This window comes from Desmodus rotundus, chromosome 9 (assembly GCF_022682495.2).
Source record: "Desmodus rotundus isolate HL8 chromosome 9, HLdesRot8A.1, whole genome shotgun sequence".
Taxonomy (NCBI): Eukaryota; Metazoa; Chordata; class Mammalia; order Chiroptera; family Phyllostomidae; genus Desmodus; species Desmodus rotundus.
In genome coordinates, this window is record NC_071395.1 from 57,799,453 (window position 1) to 57,818,371 (window position 18,919).

General features: G+C 48.1%; 1 protein-coding gene across 2 annotated transcripts in view; it reads right to left on the bottom strand.

Annotated features, from left to right (window-relative positions):
* NLRP3 (NLR family pyrin domain containing 3) overlaps window positions 1-18,919 on the bottom strand; it is a 133,874-nt gene that overhangs the window by 24,938 nt on the left and 90,017 nt on the right. Inside the window, exons 1-7 of one of the 2 annotated variants that reach the window (XM_053911030.1) lie at window positions 18,236-18,252; window positions 15,877-16,196; window positions 12,748-12,852; window positions 10,281-12,042; window positions 8,135-8,305; window positions 5,856-6,026; window positions 4,382-4,552 (exon numbers count right to left, since the gene is read on the bottom strand). In XM_053911030.1, the coding sequence (XP_053767005.1) occupies window positions 4,382-4,552; window positions 5,856-6,026; window positions 8,135-8,305; window positions 10,281-12,042; window positions 12,748-12,852; window positions 15,877-16,153 (2,657 nt within the window). In that variant the 5' untranslated portion in view covers window positions 16,154-16,196; window positions 18,236-18,252. Of the gene's footprint in view, window positions 1-4,381; window positions 4,553-5,855; window positions 6,027-8,134; window positions 8,306-10,280; window positions 12,043-12,747; window positions 12,853-15,876; window positions 16,197-18,235; window positions 18,253-18,919 lie in introns of those variants that run through there. The other variant, XM_024560927.4, reaches the window with a different exon arrangement.

Here is an 18,919-nt window from a genome sequence, read left to right on the forward strand (position 1 = left end):
TGGGAACCAAAGGGTCACCAGTTCAATTCCCAGTCAGGGCATAAGCCTGGGTTGCCAGCCAAAGTCCCCAGTAAGGGGCACATGAGAGGCAACCACACATTGATGTTTCTCTCCCTCTCTTTCTCCATCCCTTCCCCTCTGTCTAAAAATAAATAAAATCTTTTTACAAAAAGATTATTTGAAATTGGACTTAAATTAGTTGTAAATGTATATTAAAAAGTCTAGGGTAGCCACTAAAAAAACAAGTATAATATATGCTAAGAAAAGAAAGATAGTTAAATCATATAAATACTCAATAAAACCACAAAAGAAAAAAAGAGGAAGACAAAAATAGGACCAAAGAACAAGGGAAACAGATAGAAAACAGGAATTGGCTTCCGGCCAGGGTTGAGGCATAGGTAGACACACTGCACCTCCTCACACAACCAAAAGAAGGACAACAACAATAAAAAAACAACAACAACAACCAGAACTGACAAAAAATTGAACTGTATGGAAGTTTGACAACCAAGGAGATAAAGAAGAAACATTCATCCAGACAGGTAGGAGGGACTGAGACGGGCAGCCAGGGCAGAGAGGACTCGTGGCGGGGCGGCAGCTGGTGGAACCAGCGAGGTGGTGGATTGTGGAACGGGGCAGGCAGTGCGGCAGCTAGCAGACCCTGTGGCCCCACATTCACACATAGATAAACCGGGAGGAATGGCAGGGGAGTGAAACAGACCATGCAACCCAGGGCTCCAGCACAGGGAAATAAAGCCTCAAACCTCTGATTGAAAACACCCATGGGGGTTGAGGCAGGAGAAACTCCCAGCCTCACAGGAGAGCACGTTGGAGAGACCCACAGGGGCCTAGAGCGTGCACAAGGCCACCCACTTGGGAATCAGCACCAGAGGGGCCCAGTTTGATTGTGGGTAGCAGAGGGACTGACTGAAATCCAGCAGAGAGTGGAGTAAGCACCTATGGCTCCCTCTCGGCCCCTCCCCCACATACAGCGTCACAGCCCAGCGACCAGTGTTACCCAGCCAGGTGAACATCTAAGGCTCCGCCCCTTTACATAACAGGCACACCAACACACACAAAAAATGGCCCAAATGAAAGAACGGATCAAAGCTCCAGAAAAAATACAACTAAGTGACAAGAGATAGCCAACCTATAAGATGCATAGTTCAAAACACTGGTAATCTGGATGCTCACAGAATTGGTTGAATTTGGTTGAAAACTAGATGAAAAAATGAAGGCTATGCTAAGAGAAACAAAGGAAGATGTATAGGGAACCAATAGTGATGTGAAGGAAACTGGGACTCAAATCAACGGTGTGGACCAGAAGGAAGAAAGAAACATCCAACCAGAAAAGAATGAAGAAACAAGAACTCGGAAAAATGAGGAGAGGCTTAGGAACCTCCAGGACAGCTTGAAACGTTCCAACATCCGAATTATAGGGGTGCCAGAAGGAGAAGAGCAAGAACAAAAAATTGAAAACTTATTTGAACAAATAATGAAGGAGAACTTCCCCAGTCTGGCAAAGGAAATAGACTTCCAAGAAGTCCAGGAAGCTCAGAGAGTCCGAAAGAAGCTGGACCCAAGCAGGAACACACCAAGGCACATCATAATTACATTAGCCAAGATGAAACAGAAGAGAATCTTAGAAGCAGCAAGAGAAAAGGACACAGTTACCTACAAAGGAGTTCCCATAAGACTGTCAGCTGATTTCTCCAAAGAGACCTTACAGGCAAGAAGGGACTGGCAAGAAGTATTCCAAGTCATGAAAGGCAAGGGCCTACATCCAAGATTACTGTATCCAGCAAAGCTATCATTTAGAATGAAAGGGCAGATAAAGTGCTTCCCAGACAAGGTAAAGCTAAAGGAGTTCATTATCACCAATACCTTATTATACGAAATGTTAAAGGGATTTATCTAAGAAAAAGAAGATAAAAAATATGAACAGTAAGAATGACAGCAAACTCACAGTTATTAACAACCACACCTAAAACAAAAACAAAAGCAAACTAAGCAAACAACTAGAACAGAAACAGAACCACAGAAATGGAGATCACATGGAGGGTTATCAATAGGGGAGTGGGAGGGGGAGAGATGGGGGAAAGGTACAGAGAATAAGTATCATAAATGGTAAGTAGAAAATAGACAGGGGGAGGGTAAGAATAGTATAGGAAATGTAGAAGCCAAAGAACTTATATGTATGACCCATGGACATGAAGTATAGGGGGGGAATGTGGGAGGGAGGGGGTGGGCAGGATGAAGTGGAGTGAAGGGGGGGAAATGGGACAACTGTAATAGCATAATCAATAAATATATTAAAAATAAATAAATAAAAATAAAAGAAAGGAATAAATATGATAGCTATTAATCCAACTATATTAATAGTTACTTTGAGTATCGGTGGTGTAAATAGACCAACTAAAAGCCAAATACTGTGAAGTGAATAAAAAACAAGACCAACTGTATGTTATCTATAAGAAACCCACTTTAAATGTAAAGACACAAACAGATTAAAACTGAAGAGATGGAAAAAAATAAAAGTAAAGTGATGGAGAAAAATATACCATGCTAACACACACAGACACACATACAATGGAATATTATGCAGCCTTTAAAAAAGGAAATCCTGCCATCTGTAACAGCATGGATGAGCCCAGGGGATATTATGCTGAATGAGGTAAGTCAGATATAGTAAGTCATGTGTTGCACAATCGCACGTACATGTGGAATCTAAAAGGAGAAGGCCAACTCATAGTAACAGAGTTGAGCTGTCATCACTGGGGCTGGTGGAGGGGGGAGGGAGACTGTGGTCGAAGGGCACAAACTCTGGGTTAGAGCACCAGTAGTGCTGGAGACCTGTGTGCAGCACGATGGCTATAGTCAATGGCAACACATTGTACCCCCGCTATTTGCTAAGAAAGTAGAACTCAAGTGTTGTTACCACAAAGTAAAAGGTAAGGATGTGAGGTGATGAACTGTTTGTGGAAATTAATTCACAATGTATACATATACATATCAAAATATCATGTTGTACTTATTAAGTGTATATGATTTTTATTGGTCCATCATACCTCAATAAAGCTTGAAATATTTTAAAAAATAGTAAAGCAGAAACAGCTATAGTAATTTCAGGCAGCACAGCCCTAACAGCAATGGAAGTTGTCAGGGGTAAAGAGGGACATTCCACAATGATGATACAAGAAGTCAGTTCTCCAAGACAACATAACAATCTCTCCTTTTAGGTGTTCTGAGACCTCATTTCTAACATGGGGGAGAGATACCCACGTCAACAAACAGTTCTCAGAAATAAGCAGGGAATAGCTGGAATTGCTCCATCAAATGGATTAACCTGAGTGGGCAGAAAACACCAGTGGCCAGTTCCCCCAGATTAACAGGGGGAGGGAGGAGATGCAAGGGGAGGTCCTTCTACTATGAGGCAGGTGCAGTAGGAGCCAAGATGCCAACCATGAAGGGTAGGAGACACACCTGAGAAAATCCAGGGGAAAGATTGGATAGGATTGGATAGGGTAAGGATGCAAGCCCAGGAAAAGCCAAAAAAGAGATTGGACCTTTGGAAAGAAAGCCTGCTCTCTCCCAAGCCCAAGGAAATACAGGGAAACCCGACAAAGGCCCCACTCTCTTTAGCAGCTACACAGGCTAAAACGCAGCACCCATTGAGGGCTGGATGGGGACAGAGGCTAAGCTAGATTACTGGAGCTTCAGATGCCAGGGTAATGGCACAGAAGCACTGGGCCCTGGCCCTCCTCCTGGGCTTGGTGGGGACAAGTGTGGACCTGCAGCCCTGGGCATTGAGACCAGCACCCCCGCCCCCCTGCAGCAGAGCTCTCAGGAGCAGAACCGATGCACAGAACCCAACATCAGTGCCCTCGGGATAAGAACTCCCTCCTACTGCAGTGGCCACGTTGTGCAGAAGTGGCCACATTGTGCAGCAATGGCTGACATGCGTGAAAGTATTCACACATAAAACAGGTGACTATCCCCATAAAGGTTTTAGAAGCAAGTAGAGAATTGGGAGGTACAATCTCTTTTTTTTTTTTTTTTTGCAAATCTACCAAATTTTTATACTTATAGGGATAAGAATTTTTCAAAATCATATTTTTCTAGTTATTAACAACCCTATTTGTAAGTAAATTCTTGGATAATTTTATTTTATTTTTTTTTCTTTATTTATTTGATTTCTTTTGACTCTGAGTCTCCAACACTATAGTTATAAATACCTTACTAGCAATAGGTAGTATCTTCAAACCCTTTCGGAAATTGTCTCCTTTGTTCTCTACCCTCAATTCTGAGTAACCCCCACATTTCCCAAAAATGCAACTTTGACAAGAAGTTGCTTTTCTACTGAGACACCATGAACACTTACCCCAGTTTCTGCAGCTTACATTGTGGATGCTTGGCTTTTTCACATAGCGTTCTAACTCCTGAGTCTCCCAGGGCATTTTCCCCCATGTAGAGTCTGGTCAGGGACTGGCTGGTGGTCAGGACAGATGCGAGATCCACACAGCAGGCCGACGTGAGACAGCAGTTGATCAACCTTCAGCAGAGATGGCAGAATGTCAACATACCTGTCACCCACTCTGCTGTGAACCCAGAAGCTTGTGTCCCATCACCACCTCTAGTCCAAGCCACACACGGGGAGAGTGCATCCAGGCTCTATATTAGTTTTTGATTTCCTTTTCTGCTTGCGACCTTCTAAGCCCATGAAGCTTCTTCAACATCTTCCCAGATCCCAACATGTATTGTTATGTTGAATATGCACCACATACAATTTGCCACTGTAACCCTTTTTAACTGTACAGCTGTGGTATTACGTGCATTCACGTTGCTGTGCAACCAACCGCATCGTCCATCTCCAGAACTTCCCCATCTTCCCAAATTGACACACCGTCCCCATGAAACAAGAATTTGCAGTTCCCCTTCCCCAGCCCCTGGCGTCCACCCTTCTACTTTCTGTCTCTATGACTCAGACCACTCTAGGGACCTTATTCATGTAAGTGGATCATACAGAATTTGTCCTGTTGTGTCTGGGTTATTTTACTTAGTATAATATCCTCATAGTTTTTCCATGTTGCACCATGTGTCAGAATTCCTTTTAAGACTGTGTTTGTGTATATATCACATTTTTAAAATCTATTTATCCATCAATGGGTACTTGGGTTGCCTCCACCCTTTGGTTATTGCAAATAATACTGCTGTGGACATGGGTGTACAAATACCTGTTTGATTACCTCATTTCAACTCTTTGGGATAGATCCCCAGACTTGAAATGGCTAAGTCATTTGGTAATTCTGTGTTTAATTTTTTTTTTTAAGGAACTGACACACTGTTTTCTGCCGCAGCTGGGCCATTTAACATTCCCACCAGCTATATATGGTGGGAATTTCTAATTTCTCCACATTCTCACCAACACATGTAGTTTTCTGGTTTGGTTTGGTTTGGTTTGGTTTATAATCACCATCCTAATGGGTGTAAATCAACCCAATCATTTTCAAGTGCTTTATTTTCTTCTTTGAAATCCAGGTTGTGAAGGGCTGCACAGACAATCAGGAGTCTGCATTGCTTCAGCACCACCTGTCCTGGTCAGTGTAGAGACCAGGGGCCTGTTTAGAGTCCCAAGAGCCTTCTAGAGCAGTGCTTACACTGGCTGTATATTTTCAGCAGGGCTGTGAATACCTTAAAAGCAACATAATTCCTTCCACTGAGTTTCCCCTCCAGGGCTCAGTATGTGGCCTTTCCCCCAGCAAACACTACCTGACCAACACCTAGAGGTGAGCCAAGGCCAACCGTCCACGCACAAGTGCCCAGACTGTGGTTTGCTGAAGCCTCAGCTCACTCACCACAGTTTCTCCAGGGGGCAGAAGGCACACCGCAGTCCCACACACAAGAGCCGGAGCCCGCGGTGCGCCAGGGCGTTGTGGCTCAGGTCCAGTTCCAGCAGTGTCACAGAGCCACTCAGCGCGTTGGCGAGGTGGGAGCAGCAGCGGTGGGAAAGGCGGCACCGCCTCAACCTGGGGCCAAGCACATGAGCAGGAATGTCAGGACACAGAATGCACACCACCTGCGCTGCCTCCCGTCTGTGTGCATTTGCAGCCTGAACAGGGACCCTTGTGTTCTCATGTTACAAAGGGAAAATCATAATGAAGTTTTTGGGAAAGTGTCATCTTATCAGAACTCCTGAATAAGACCCAAGACATATAGGGAAGGGACACACTGCTGAGCCCCAGGCTGTGACTCCCTTCCTCAACAATAGTCACGTCTCAAATACGTGAGTGGCACGTTCCTGTTGTGTAAATGAAAAGGGCAGTGAACTCCCTCACACAGACGCTGAGCTCTCCAGGGGTCATCGCCTTCTCTCTGCCAACCTCATCCTGCTGTTGTGCTCAGTGCTTCAGTGCCAGAGCCCATCCACACAGAGGGAGCAAGCAGCTGATTCTTGATTTGTTTTACACTGACACATGTACACACACTTGCACACATGCTCACATGCACACTCACACATGTGCATGCATGTACACACACACTAACACAATAACAATGATTTGTCATTATTGTAGGAACAAGAACAATGAACAGCTCAGCTCCTTTCCAGGCCAACAGCGCAGCAGTCCCAGAGCTTTCTGGACCACCTCCCTTCCTGTCCCCACCTCCACACCAGCTCCAGGAGCAAGTGGACAGTTAAACCTGTATTTACCTGCAAAGCACCTCATCACCACCCATGTGTCCCTGCTCATGTCTCTGTCCCTGGAATCCCACAGAGGTTTCCACAGGGGCAATGGGGATAGGAGCAGCAGTTGGGGGGTGGGGAGCAGAGAGTCAGGGAAGTGCCAAACCCAGCCAGGGCCTTCAAAGCCAAAATTACAGATTTGTAATTTATGAAAAGAACAAAGAGCAGAAGCATTCAAACAACTGGAACATCATGATGAAGGTAGAATCATCCCTCTGACTTCTGCCCGGACATGGGTTAGAGGGAGAGCAAACAGCTGCTCTCCCTTCATTGCATACTTCTGAGCAGAAACATGCACCCAGACACCACTCAGGTACTGCGGGGACAGTGGCCAGACCCACACAAACCCTGCCCTGGGAAGCCGCTGGTCTTGGAAGCCATTGCACTGTCCAGGCAAGTGGCTGTGGTTGTTGGGCCTGTGCTAGTGGAGTGAGGATGAGGAAAGGGGACCGTGGCTTGTAAAGGAGGTAAACCTGAGAGGACTGGGGATGGGATGGGTATGATCAGCAAGAGAGAAGGGTAGGAAGGCATTTGAGTGTTGGGCTGGTCAGCATGTGGACGTGTTATGAAGCAGGGCTGCAGGGACTCCTGAACACCATGTGCTCCACTCGGGCACACAGGCTTGATCCGTGGGTGGGCTCAAAGCACACACTCAGAACAAAGCTACTGGGGGTTCCCAGGGACAAGTCAATCCACATAAAATGTGCTGAGGGGCTCCAGCCTTCTCTGTATGTGATGAAACTCTCAGATTCCCACCCGTAAGCATGACTTATGAGGAAATAAAAGATACTGGAGATGATGCCTTTTTGTCACTACCAACAGATAACCTATTTTCAGTTCCCTTTTGTCTCTCTCTATCTGATGTTTCCTAAATAACCGGACTCCAATCCATTCTGCCTTCTTCCTTGTCATGGGCTGAACTGTGTCCCCCACAAAAAAAAAATTCAAACAGGGACATCTTAACCTCTAGGACCTCAGAATGTGGCTGCATTTGGAGATGGGGCCTTTAAAGAAGTGAGGAAGTTAATGTGAGGTTTCTAGAGTAGGCCCTAATCTGACACACCTGGCATCCTTGTAAGACAAGGAGACAGACCTGCACAGGCCCGGAGGAAGATGCCAGCCACACTCGAGGAGACAGGCCTCAGAGGGAGCCAGCCCTCCCCACACCTTCACCTCACACTTCCAGCCCCCAGGGCTGTGGGAAATAAGTGTGTGTTGTTTAAGCCCTCAGCCTGTGGCTCAGTGTGATGGAGGCCCTAAGAAACCGAGAACCACTGATCTGACCCCTGACATCTTTGTCCAGTCTTCCCTCCCCCTCTCATCTCCCTCCCCCCCTCATCTCCCTCCCTCCCTCCCTCCCTCCCTCACACATACACATACACAGGTCCTTACCCCAGTCTCTGAATGTTACAGCCAGGATTCTGGAGCATTTCACACAACATCTTCACCCCTGTGTCCCCCAGAGGATTGTCACTGAGGTTCAGGTCTGTGAGGTTCTGCTTCATGCTCAGGACAGAGAAGAGACCCTGGCAAAAACTGGAAGTAAGACAGCAGTTCGCCACCCTAGAAATTGGAAGGGAGGAATAAGGCAAGAAGAAAATCAGCCTGTAAGAACAGCAAACAAGCTCTAAGGGACCAGGAGTGGCTGGCACCCACTGAGACAACGGCCTCCCAGGGATGAGAAATGAGTTAGGAAACCACAGGCTCCCACTGAGGAGGGGCGGGGGCAGGGGCCTGGGTTGAGACCACTTTGTGCATAGCACGAAGACAGTGTGAGCCTGTGACTTTGGCTGACTGCGAACTCCCTGTGGCCCTCCCTCAGGTGCCCCCCACCCCACCCACCGCTCGCCCTCATGACTGAGCTGTCCCTCTGCTAAGTGACACAGAGAACAGCTCTCACCCCGGCCCCATGAGGGCGGCAGAAGTGCTCTCAAAGGTCCCTAGGCCAGGCAACACCCTGGGAGTAATGTGGACCAGACTAATCAGTATTTCTAAGACTTCCTGGTGAGTCCAATGTGCAGTCTTGTTCAAATGCAGACTCTGACTCCACGGGTCTAGGATTGGGCCAGCACTTCTAACTGGCACTGGGCGGGTGCTCCTGCTGTGGTCCCTAGAAGGTTCTAGAACACACGAAGCAAGTGCCTGCCCTCAGAGGAAGGAAGCTGGAATCTGGAGAGACAACAGCAGGCTTTCCACCCCGTGTGTTGCTCTGAATCTCTGTGAGCCTCCTCACAGCCGTGTGGGCTCGGTCAGGCCTCTTGTTTTCTTAGCCTTGCTTTTAGGGCTCCAGCAAGCAGGTTTTCTCTCACTCCATCTCTCCACCTCCCCTATCTTCTTTCTAGCTATTCTAAACTACTTGCCACCACAGAAACATATCTTGCTTTCCCATCTCCCACCCTCTGAGCCTTCTCACACCCCATCCTTCAGGAGCAGCCAGCTGGGGGCTCCCTGTCTTGGAGCCTCGGGTACACTCTGCAAGTGTTCTTGCTGTAGCCCAACTTCCTCAGTCTGCCTGCGACTCCCAACTGTCCCCACAGGGGAACTTTAAGTTGCTGTGAGCAGGACCTGGGTCTTAGCCATCGCTGAAGCCCCAGGGGGTGGTCCTGGGGAACCAAACAGTAAAGATGCTGGGGAGGCAGAGAAAGGGAATTGAAAATACATTGCTACTTATGGAAGGGTCCAGTTTCCATTCTCTTTAATTTTGTCCTGTGTCTAGTGTCTCCTACAGAGGTCACATCCATGCCCTCACAGAGCAGCCGCCTCCCCACAGCTCCTGGGGCTGTGGCAGTCCCTGGTGGGGACTTCGGAAGCCAGGTAACAGCTGTTCCACTGCGCACCAGTGCAGTCTTGGGGGCCTAACCCCCACACATGGGCAAGCAGACCCTGAAGGTGGTGCTGCTGGTGGCCACCTGGTTGCAAGCACAGTGTGGGGCCTTGGAACACTCTCTCCTCTCTAGCCCTGTTTTCCTCAGTTTCCCCTCGTCACATTTGTGCAGTGAAGCCCTGTCCCTCCCCATTATCTCCTGCACACACTTCCTCAGACCACATTCATGTGTCGTTCTCACCAGACCCACTGCCCAAATCCCTCTCCCTCCTCTCCACTCACCCCCACCAGATCCCCCCTCTGTCAAGCCTCAGACTTCACTTAGAGAAACCTCCCCTGATGTCCAACATGGAGGGCCCTCTGTCTTCTGTGATCCTGTGGCAGAGTCGCTGGGGTGCATTTGCCTCTTTGGTATTGACTGGCTGTTACACAGTAGAGCCCTAAGTGGACTGCAAGCAACTTGAGTTTACAAACATTTTTACTCAGTTCCCTATTGCTTCCTTGGCTTTTTCTCATTCCACTTATCCAGCTACCCTTGTTCTACTGGTCAGTCTCTGTCGATGAAGGGATCTACTGGAGGTGGTGGTGGCTGCAGTATTGCAGAGCTGTGGCAACTGCATTTGAAAGACAGTTGAGAAGGAGCAAGTGCCGAGAGAAAGGTGGTGAAAAAGTGGAGGGCGGGCTCTACCACCTGCCTGAATCCAGTCTCCTTACCGATGAGAGGAGGCTGCATGAGGGCCTGGGATGACACACTGGTCCACGTTGGAGTGTCGAGCTGCCTCCTCCTCCTCTTCCTCCTCTTCTTTGGGCGAGTTATGGAGCCACCTTAGGGAAAGGGATTGCACACTGGAACAGTTCCTGATGCAGAAAGAAGAAACCATGTGGTCCATTCTTGTGGAGAGATTGATCTCCATTCTGGGGAAGTGGCTCATGGCCCTGCGCACAAAGTCTGCCTCCTGCATCTCGTACAAGCAGTAGAACAGCTCCAGCTGACTGGGCTGCATCCGCAGGGTCGGGGCCTTGGCTTGGGCCTCGATCCACCTCAGCAGCTCCAGCCTGATGTGCTGGGAGATCTTACAACTCAGCTTCTTCTCCAAGTAGGAGGTTCTCTCCTGGTTTATGAGGCCAAAGAGGAAACGGACGACAAAAATCAGATACCCCTTTTCAAACTTGCCGTAGTTTTCAAGAAGGACTCTCACATCTCTGCTGGGGAGCTCACAAGGACTCTGCGGTGTGTTCTTGGTCCTCTGCTGCTCCTCCTCTTCCAGCAAGTAGTACATGGCAGCAAAGAACTCCTGGAAAGTCATGTGTATGAAGCTGTAGAACTTCTCACAGTCCACCTCCTTCTGGAATAGGTTCACCCTCAGGAACGCAGACACATCAACCTTCTGCAGGCCATGGTTCCTGAGGTCACCCTCCTCAAACAGGATTTTCTGGTTCCAGATTCCATCTGCAGCCAATGAGCAGAGGCCCCGAAGGTTGGCAGATACGTGCTGCCTCTGGCTCCCTACTCGAGACTGCAACAGGCTGGAGAGGAAGAAGATATACACTGCGGTGGTGGTCTTGGATGTCTGGGTGAGATTCTTGCCACTGTCCATCTGCTGTTTCAGCCCAGTGCACACGATCCAGCAGACCAGGGGGATGAAGCACATGGTGAAGAGGACGTCATTCTCCTGGATCAGCCTAAAGGCTTCCCAGGCCTGCTGCTCATCAGAGAAGTACTTAAAGAAATATTCCTTCTTCTTGGCCTCTGAGAAACCCAGGATCTCCACGTGCCGCGGACGGTCCAGAAGGTGGTGCAGCTTCTCCAGGGCCACAGGCCTCGTGGTGATGAGCAGTGAGGCCTCGGGGAGCAGCTTCTTTCTGATGAGGCTGCTTAGGACAATGTCCACACGCTGCACCTCTTGCCAGTCTGCACAGAGAGTCTCTGCGTGCTCGTCGAAGGCTCCCTGCAGCTCGTCGAAGCCGTCCATGAGGAAGAGGATCCTGGCTGGCTTCCTCATGATCTTGCATAGGGGAGGGTTGGGGTCAGGGCAGCAGCTGGCCATCAGGTCCCCCAGGCTCCTGCATGTCCCCAGGCTTACCTCCCGGCAGTGGATATAGAACAGGTAGTCAAACCTGTCCTGGTAAAGTTTTTCTGATGCCCAGTCTAGCATGATCTTCCTGGCCAGGATTGTTTTGCCGATGCCCGCCGAGCCCTGGAACACCACTGTGTGCACAGGCTCTGAGTGCAGGTCCTCGGGCTCAAACAGTAGCTCCAAGTTCATGGAACTCAGAGGGCTGTCCTGCATCTGGGCCATGGTCCTGCCGATGGCCATGAATTCCTGCTCCCTCTCCTGCTGGCTCGGGTACTCCTTGACAAGCCGCAGCTTGGTGTAGCGCTTATGGAGGTTCACACTCTCTCCCAGACGGGCATTCCTGTCTTTGATGCACTGGAATCTGCTTCTCACATGATTTCTGTATTTCTTACAGTAATCTGTGGCAGAGACGGAAAGTGAGACTCTGGGGGACACCCAAGCACGTCCCCCTGAGATGAGTTCTCTACAGAGGCCTGCCATCCCTAGGGAGTGGTGACTGGAGCTAAGAAATGGGGGTGCAGTTCCTCCCCACTACTAGGTATAATTCTGGGGTGTCAATGTTTTCCTATACACAGTTGAGCAGAACAGCCAAAGGCCTGGGGGCTGCCCCAGCCAGAAAATCTTTTTTTTAAAGATTTTATTTATTTATTTTTAGAGAGAGGGGAAGGGAGGGAGAAAGAGAGGGAGAGAAACATCAATGTGCAGTTGCCTCTCACGCACCCCCTACTGGGGACCTGGCCTGCAACCCAGGCACATGTTCCCTGACTGGGAATTGAACTGGCGACCCCTTGGTTCGCTGGCCAGCACTCAAGCCACTGAGCTACACCAGCCAGGGCCAGAAAATCTATTTATGTACTGTTACTCCCTTAGGTAGTCTGAAGCCCATGCCTTTTAAAATCTGAAACACTCAATGGTCTCCCCTTGGTTTGGGTACTGCAAGGAGCCAGGTAAACATGTACCATGTCCTCAGCTATCAGGATTTCCTGAACAGGGCCTTTGCACCTCAAGGAGCAGGAGCACTCCAGGCAAGCAGCCCCCCAGCTTTCCAAGGCCTCCCAGACCGAATCTCCAAACACGGCGGAAAGCACGACCCCCATGGTTACCTTTCTTTTTTTTGCAAATAGAGATTCTGGAAAGGTACCCCAATAAGCCCATCCACTCCTCTTCGAGGCTGTCTTCCCGGCATACCACAGACACATGTGTACTATCTGAAAATAAAGGAAAAACATGCCAAGTGTCAAAAACTAGGACTCCTGACTAGGATGATGTCACTGAGACCACACGTCAGGCACAGGTCAGAGACCCCTGCTGGGACATCAGTCAAACCAAAACACAGCTCAGATTTGCAGACAGCAGGTGTACAGCCAAAGGTCTGGCCAGGGGGCATTCCAGCCGTCCTAATTTCAAAGCCATGGCATTGATCCACCCTCTAAGCATCATGTGCCCACAGAATCCAGTCTCAGAATCTCCCTCCCAGTCCCGGAAAGCAACCAGCAAACATGTGTGGCAGCAGGTTTCTCTGTTCCTCATGTGTCTTTGACTGTCTCCCCTAACCCCGGTGGTCTGCTGTTGGGGTCTCTCCATGCTCGCCAGTTTCCCCAAGGTGGCCAAGGGCCAGCCTTCCCTGACCCCAAATGCCTGGAATTCGTCGTACCCACATTCTGGGTCTTCAAGAGGGAGAATTACCAATGTGGTTTGTGTCTAACTTGGTGGTGCAGAATCCTGGCTGACTTTAGATTCACCTATGAAGCTTTAAAAATACTGGTTCCAGGGCTTCACTCCCGTGATTCTTTTTCAGGCACCATTATATTCTTAAAGCTCCAACCTGCCTCCACAGTTGAGAATCACAGATCTGAACAGTCACTAAATGACACATTTCAAAAAGGCATTTCCCAGGAGAAATTTAGACACAGTAGAGTGAGAGCGAGGCATCAGAGGAAGCACACAGTGTAGACACCTGTGGGCAGGCAGGAGCCCAAGGGGGCATGAAGGAGCACTAATAGGCCTCTGCTTACCCTGAGGGCAAATGTTACTGGTGGCCTGGTCACAAAACAAAATCCGCATTAACTCAAAGCAAAACCACAACTTACCTCTTACCTAAAGCCTGACTCTAGCCACTCTTCCCACCCCCCAAAAAGAAATTCTGACCCTGGTCATAATCCTTCCACCTCAAAAACCATGTGTGGGAGCCAAGATGTCACAGTGGTTACAAGCCAGGCTTGGGCCAAAGACACTCCTGGCCTAGGCCCTGATGAGGACACAGCCCTGGGCAATGAGCAGTTCTTACAGGCTCACTTCACAGTGCTAGGCAGCCAATTCCAGGATTCTTGCAAAAACTGAAAATCTGTGCCCATTGAATAATGGTTTTCCATTCCCTTCTCCCTGGAGCCCCTTGCAACCACCTCTTTCTGTGTCTGCAAAGTTGACTCCTCTGGGTGTCTCTTATACATGAATCATACCGTTGTCTCTTTGGGGCTAGTGTATCGCATTTAGTGTAATGAAATGGGAAGTTCCTTTGAAGTGCTGGCCTCGTGGGGTTCTTGTGAGAAATGAATGAAATCCATAAAAACCGCAACTAGGATTTCACTTGAATTTGGTTACTAAGCATGCAATTATAATTGTGTCGTCATGTGCAATTTGTCTGTAACACCCACTGCTACGCACCCTCCGCACACCCCCTAGCATTTTCTCTTCCTTGTCACACCCACGTTGCTTCCCCACCTTACTGCACTTCCTCTGACCTGCTGCATCATTGAATTCCCTCCTTTCTACTAGCTCGACATCATCAGTCTGTGACTTTTTAGATTTCTCTGAGCCTGCCTTGTGCCCTTCCCTTGCTGAGGAGACCAAGCCAGAGGCAGAACCTGCTCCTGCCCTGTCCACACGCCCAAAGGAGAATTCTGAGAGGCTTCTCGTGCACTTCACACAGTCTTCAAGTGGGCAGGTGGCCCCTGAGCCAGAGACTCCAGCTGGTGGGCCATGTGAGTGGACACAGAATGAGCTGCAGGCAGAGTCACAGTGAGTTTCAGATGCAGGAGAGATGTGGATAAAGTGGGACTAATCAGGGAAGCTTCCTAGGGGTGAGTCCTGACTTGGGTTTCTAAAGGAGTTAGAAAAAAGCAAACTGCTTTCTTCCACCTTCTCATAGCATGATCATGAGAGGAAAAAAGAGAATGAAACTGAGAAAAATAAAAGAAATGATTAAAAAACAAACACACCAACTTTGATGCATCAAAAGGTACCATTAACAGAGTAAAAAGGCAACACATGGATGAAATGGGAGAAAATATTTGCAAATCATATGTCCAATAGGGGCTTAGTATCCAGAATATATAAAGAGCTCCTGCAGGTCAACAACAAAAAATAAGCAACTCAATTAAAACATGGGAAAAGGGCTTGAATAGACTTTTCTTCAAAGGTTAATGGCCAAGAAGCTCATGAAAAGGAACTCCATATCACCAGTCAATAGGGAAATGCAAATCAAACATTGATGCAATATCATCTCACACCCACTAGAACAGCTACAACAACAACAACAAATACATAAAATGAGTGTTGGCAAGGATGTGGAGAAATTAGAACCTTAGTGCACTGTTGATAGGAGTGTAAAATGGTGCAGGCACTGTGGAAAATGGTATGACAGTTTCTCAAAAAAAAAAAGAAATAGAATTACCATGTAATCAATAATTCCACTTCTGGGCATATACCTAAAAGAACTAAAATCAGGTCTCAAAGAAATGTGTATACCCATTTTCATAGCATCATTATGGACAATAATGCAAAGCTAGAAGCAGTCTGAATGTCCACTGATAGGTAGATAGATAAACAAAATGTGGTAAATACTTACCATGGAATATTACTGTCTTAAAAAGGAATGAAATCTTGTCGTATGTGACAACATGAATGAAGATTGAGGACTTAATGCTAAATGAAATGAGCCAGTCACTCTAAAAGGCAAATCCTATTTGATTCCACTTATGTGATGTCCCGAGAGGAGTCAAATTCAGAGACAGAAAGTAGATGGTGGGTGCCAGGGGCTGGGGGAAAGGGCTGGGGAGTTGTTGTTTCATGGAGACAGAGTTCTGCAAGGTGGAAAAGCATTCTGGTGATGGATTGTATAGCAACATGAATGTGTTGAACACTCCTGAAACATACACTTAAAAAAGATGGTAAATTTTGTGTTATATGTATCTTATCACAATTAAAACAAATACTTTCCTCCTTGTACTCACCCCACTCTGGCTCATCCCTCTTGGCTTTCTCATAAAGGTCTCTCCTGTTGATTGCAGCAAAGATCCAGACTGCCATGCCCCATGCCTTCTGCTCCCCATTGAAGTCAATCATGAGGGTGGCTAGATCCACTGGATCTGCTTTCTCTGTCTGGCCCCGGGGGAGTGCAGTGCAGCCCTTCTGAGGGGGATAGTCTTCTAAGTGCATCTTGAACTTCTTCAAGTCCATGTCCTCCAGGTCCTCCAGGTAGTGGGCCAGCTTGCAGCGGACACTGGCCATGCCTATCTACAGCCCTGGTCAAGGCCTTAGGGTGTAGGTTCAGCTGGGAAGTGGGGGGGTGGAAATAGCATATGGGTAAGGAGAATAAAAGGACAAAAAGGCCCCTTTCTGGCCCCCTTTACCAGAGCTAGCTATCTCTTCCTTGAGCCCATCAGGCATAATTAACTTGTTTCTGCAAGCCTCTATGCTCAGGACTGGAGAAATTACTAAAAGAATCCCCAATGCAGGTGCTTTAAACACGGTACTAACTTTTCGCTGCTGGTGTATCTCTCCACACCAATCCCCTTTCCCCTCTGGGAAAGTCAGTAAACCTTTGCTCTCTGCACTTTCTTCTCTTTGTGAATTCTTTCATAGCCCACATCACCAGCCATCCCAACAGAGAGTCTCTATCGAAGTCCATACTCAGAGAGAACTACGTGATCAAAAAGTGAGAAGACTGAAAGGAAATACATCAGTGAACTGTAATGAATTTCATCTGCAGTTCTGAAAAGTGAGCCCAATGCCTACCAGACAGTTGTTTTATTGGCTCAACTCAGGAGTGCCCTGAGCCAAGAAAGAAGGCATCCCTGTGGGCAGAAACAATAATTAACCCAGGGACAGTCACACCAACAGGGTAGTGGGTGCCAAGGACACCATATAGTGTCACCTCCGAGAGTCCCCAGGACACTGCTGACTGGGCAACAATCTTGGGCAAACATGTCACTATCCCTCAACTTCACTTTCCTCATCTATAAAATGACAGAGTGGAAGAAATGGTTATTAAGTTCCTTCCAACTGAAAGACTCCAGTTCCTTGTTTCTCTGTTGACCCCAGGAAAGATTGGGGAACAAAGGAGGAGAGCAGGAAGTAACTGTGGTGATCCTGGAGAGATGGGTGGGAGGGGACAGTCTCAGATGCCCTCCAACAGCCCTCTGCAGGAGAGAGACTGCAGTGAGACAGAACTTGAGTGCACAGGGGAACAATCAATATACGTCTCTCTAATGTGTCCTGTAAAATGTATGATTGTGATAATTAGAGTATGTCACACTGACTGAGAGTGTGTCAGGAGCTAGGCATGGCTGAGGCTTCCTCCCCCCTCACCTGCACAAGGCCCCCTGAGGTGCATGAGCACCTCACCCACCCCATGATACAAGTGTAGACCAAGTCAGAGAGGTGAAGCCAGCAAGGGACAAAGCCAGGATGGAGACCAGACTCCTTGGTTTTTGAGCTCAGGCCCCTAAACTGTGCTTTTCACAGCCTGAAAATGTGTGAGACTATTGGTTCCACCACTTAACTAGTTACCTCAGCCAGAGTGGAACAGAAATGGTCAAAGACAGTAAATAGTGGTTAAAAGGCAAAGACACTCTCCCAGCCTTTATCACACAAAGACTCATTATCATATTCAACAACTCAGGCTTACAAATTAGACTTCAAGTTGCACAAGGACTAGAAATCAGCTCTTTCACTCTCTCACATCTCCTAGGTTTTGAAGGGAAGGACATGTGACTTTGTTTGGGATCTATCCCTTCATATTACTAAGTTGGGAAAAGCTTATCCGCCAAAGTCACAGACAACAATAACAGAGGGAACGGCCAGATGGTGATTCATGGTGCCCACCATCTGGTGCTCACCACTCTGTCCTGTAGCTCCACCCTCACCTCTCCACTTCTGGCCTCACATGCCTGTCCAAGTCTATCCCCTTATGTATTTGAAGGGGGGAGTGTTTTATCTTCAGACAGACCCATTCACCCACCAGCCTTTCCATCTACGTCAGGACTCCAGCTCTCCCCTGAGCTCCCCTACCCCAGACTCTTCCCTCTTCTGTCTCTTGGTTTGTAAGGATGCTCATCTCAGCCCTCCACTTGGCCAAACTGCAGGAGTCTAGGACACAAGCTGTGACACTGCTCCTGTCCCCACCCCACACCACACAGAGGCACGTAGAGCCCACATAATGATAACTATACAATAACATTCCAGAAATGTTGTTAAATGACACACAGGAGGCTGACAGAAGAAATCCCTTGTGAGCTCTGGCTCTGGAAACACTCTCCCTATTCCTCCCTGGGCCCATGCGACCACCCTGTTCCACAGAGCTGAACTCACCCAGATGCTGGCCTCAGGAACAGCCAAGGAGGAAGCTTGGTGAATTTATAGTCCGAGACGAAACTTAGTGAACTGTAGTCGTTACAGCCCAGCAGGGTCAGGAAGGATGTGGTCTCAGTGTGGACTGAACAAGATTGCACCATAGGCAAAGGCAGAGACTAACTGACAGTTACTCACATCGCTGGGTTTTCCAACCTGAGAGAACAGTGTTCTCAAAGATGGGTCTGGATGCAGCCACAGAAGTCTGGCCTCTCTCAGGAGCCACCAGGTAGTGGGGTGGGTGAGGCAGGGTGGGAAGTTTCAGCAGCTGTGTGAGTGTTGTAAGGACAGAGGAATGCAATGGGGATGCCCCCCAGAGCTGATGAGCAGGGGATCCCGGGCTCTCTAAGATGTCACGTGGAGGCAGTGGCAAGCAGTAGGGGTTCTCTCCATTGCCTGTTAATTTTTAACCATTTTATTGAGGTAAGTGTACCCCATGAAACCATCACCATCAAGGCCAGAAACACATTTATCACCTCCCAAAGTGTCCTCTCTCATGATGATGATGGTGATGATGATGATGACGATGACGATGACATGTATGTGTGATAAGGACACTGAACGTAAGGTCTACACTTTTAGCAAATAGTAATACACAATGCAGTATTATTCACTACAGGCACTATGCTGTGTAATAGACCTCCG